Genomic DNA, 774 nt, shown 5'->3' with positions numbered 1-774 from the left:
CATCTTACTTGTTTATTGACCAATTATCTTATATTATGACTATAGATAGATCGAAAGATATGTAAAAATCCATTCCGAGAAAGTTCAAGAAAATGCCTTAAGGTATAAATTATTCCATAAATGGATTTTAATCTTTTAGTTATTTAATTAAGATAAATTCTTGACTCTAATTAAGATAAATTTATAAATTTTTTAACTAACCTGGGCCCGAAACCATGCGACTGTCTCTGTCCGCGTCTCTTCCCGCTGCCACGGCCAGGCTTGATGTTTGTCGCCTCGGCCAATTGCAGCAAACGGCTGCGATGCTGCCGTAACAGCGGGTCCTCCCGACGATTCATTCTATCCTGTGCACCTGAAATCTTGCTCCTGCATCCTGGAATTATTCAAAAAAAACGGAAGAAATTCACTTATGACCTTTGATATCTTCATATACCGCAATTATATTTTTTGCATAAATAATTGTTACCAATAAATAATTGTTTTACTGTCGTGAAGAAAAAAATACTTCTCAGAATGGATTCTTAAAAAATTGTAATAAAATTAAAAACACAAATAGGTATAAAGACCGTATTCGGTCAAAGCGGTGTTTAATAATATATTTGTATATTATTATAAGTTTTTTATAATTTTCTATTAAAGCAAATTGCGTACCAATTATTTGTCGGTCTTAAAACATAATTCTAAACTAGGGTACACAAAAATTAAACTAGAGTACACAATATCATAAATTAAGTTGACAAGCATTTTAATTATTATACAAGCATTTTATTACTG

At 31.3% G+C, this 774-nt stretch overlaps 1 protein-coding gene across 1 annotated transcript in view; it reads right to left on the bottom strand.

Annotated features, from left to right (window-relative positions):
• The window catches only part of LOC108687934, a 112011-nt gene extending 111657 nt beyond the window's left edge, over nucleotides 1-354 (bottom strand). The window contains exon 1 of the mRNA XM_018193979.1: nucleotides 202-354. Coding sequence (XP_018049468.1) covers nucleotides 202-338 — 137 coding nt within the window. The 5' untranslated portion in view covers nucleotides 339-354. The remainder of the gene's footprint in view (nucleotides 1-201) is intronic.
• Nucleotides 355-774: the final 420 nt, after the last annotated feature.

Source organism: Atta colombica, unplaced genomic scaffold (assembly GCF_001594045.1).
Source record: "Atta colombica isolate Treedump-2 unplaced genomic scaffold, Acol1.0 scaffold220, whole genome shotgun sequence".
Taxonomy (NCBI): Eukaryota; Metazoa; Arthropoda; class Insecta; order Hymenoptera; family Formicidae; genus Atta; species Atta colombica.
The sequence above is the reverse complement of the archived record's forward strand: the minus strand, read 5'-3'. Positions and strand labels throughout refer to the sequence as shown.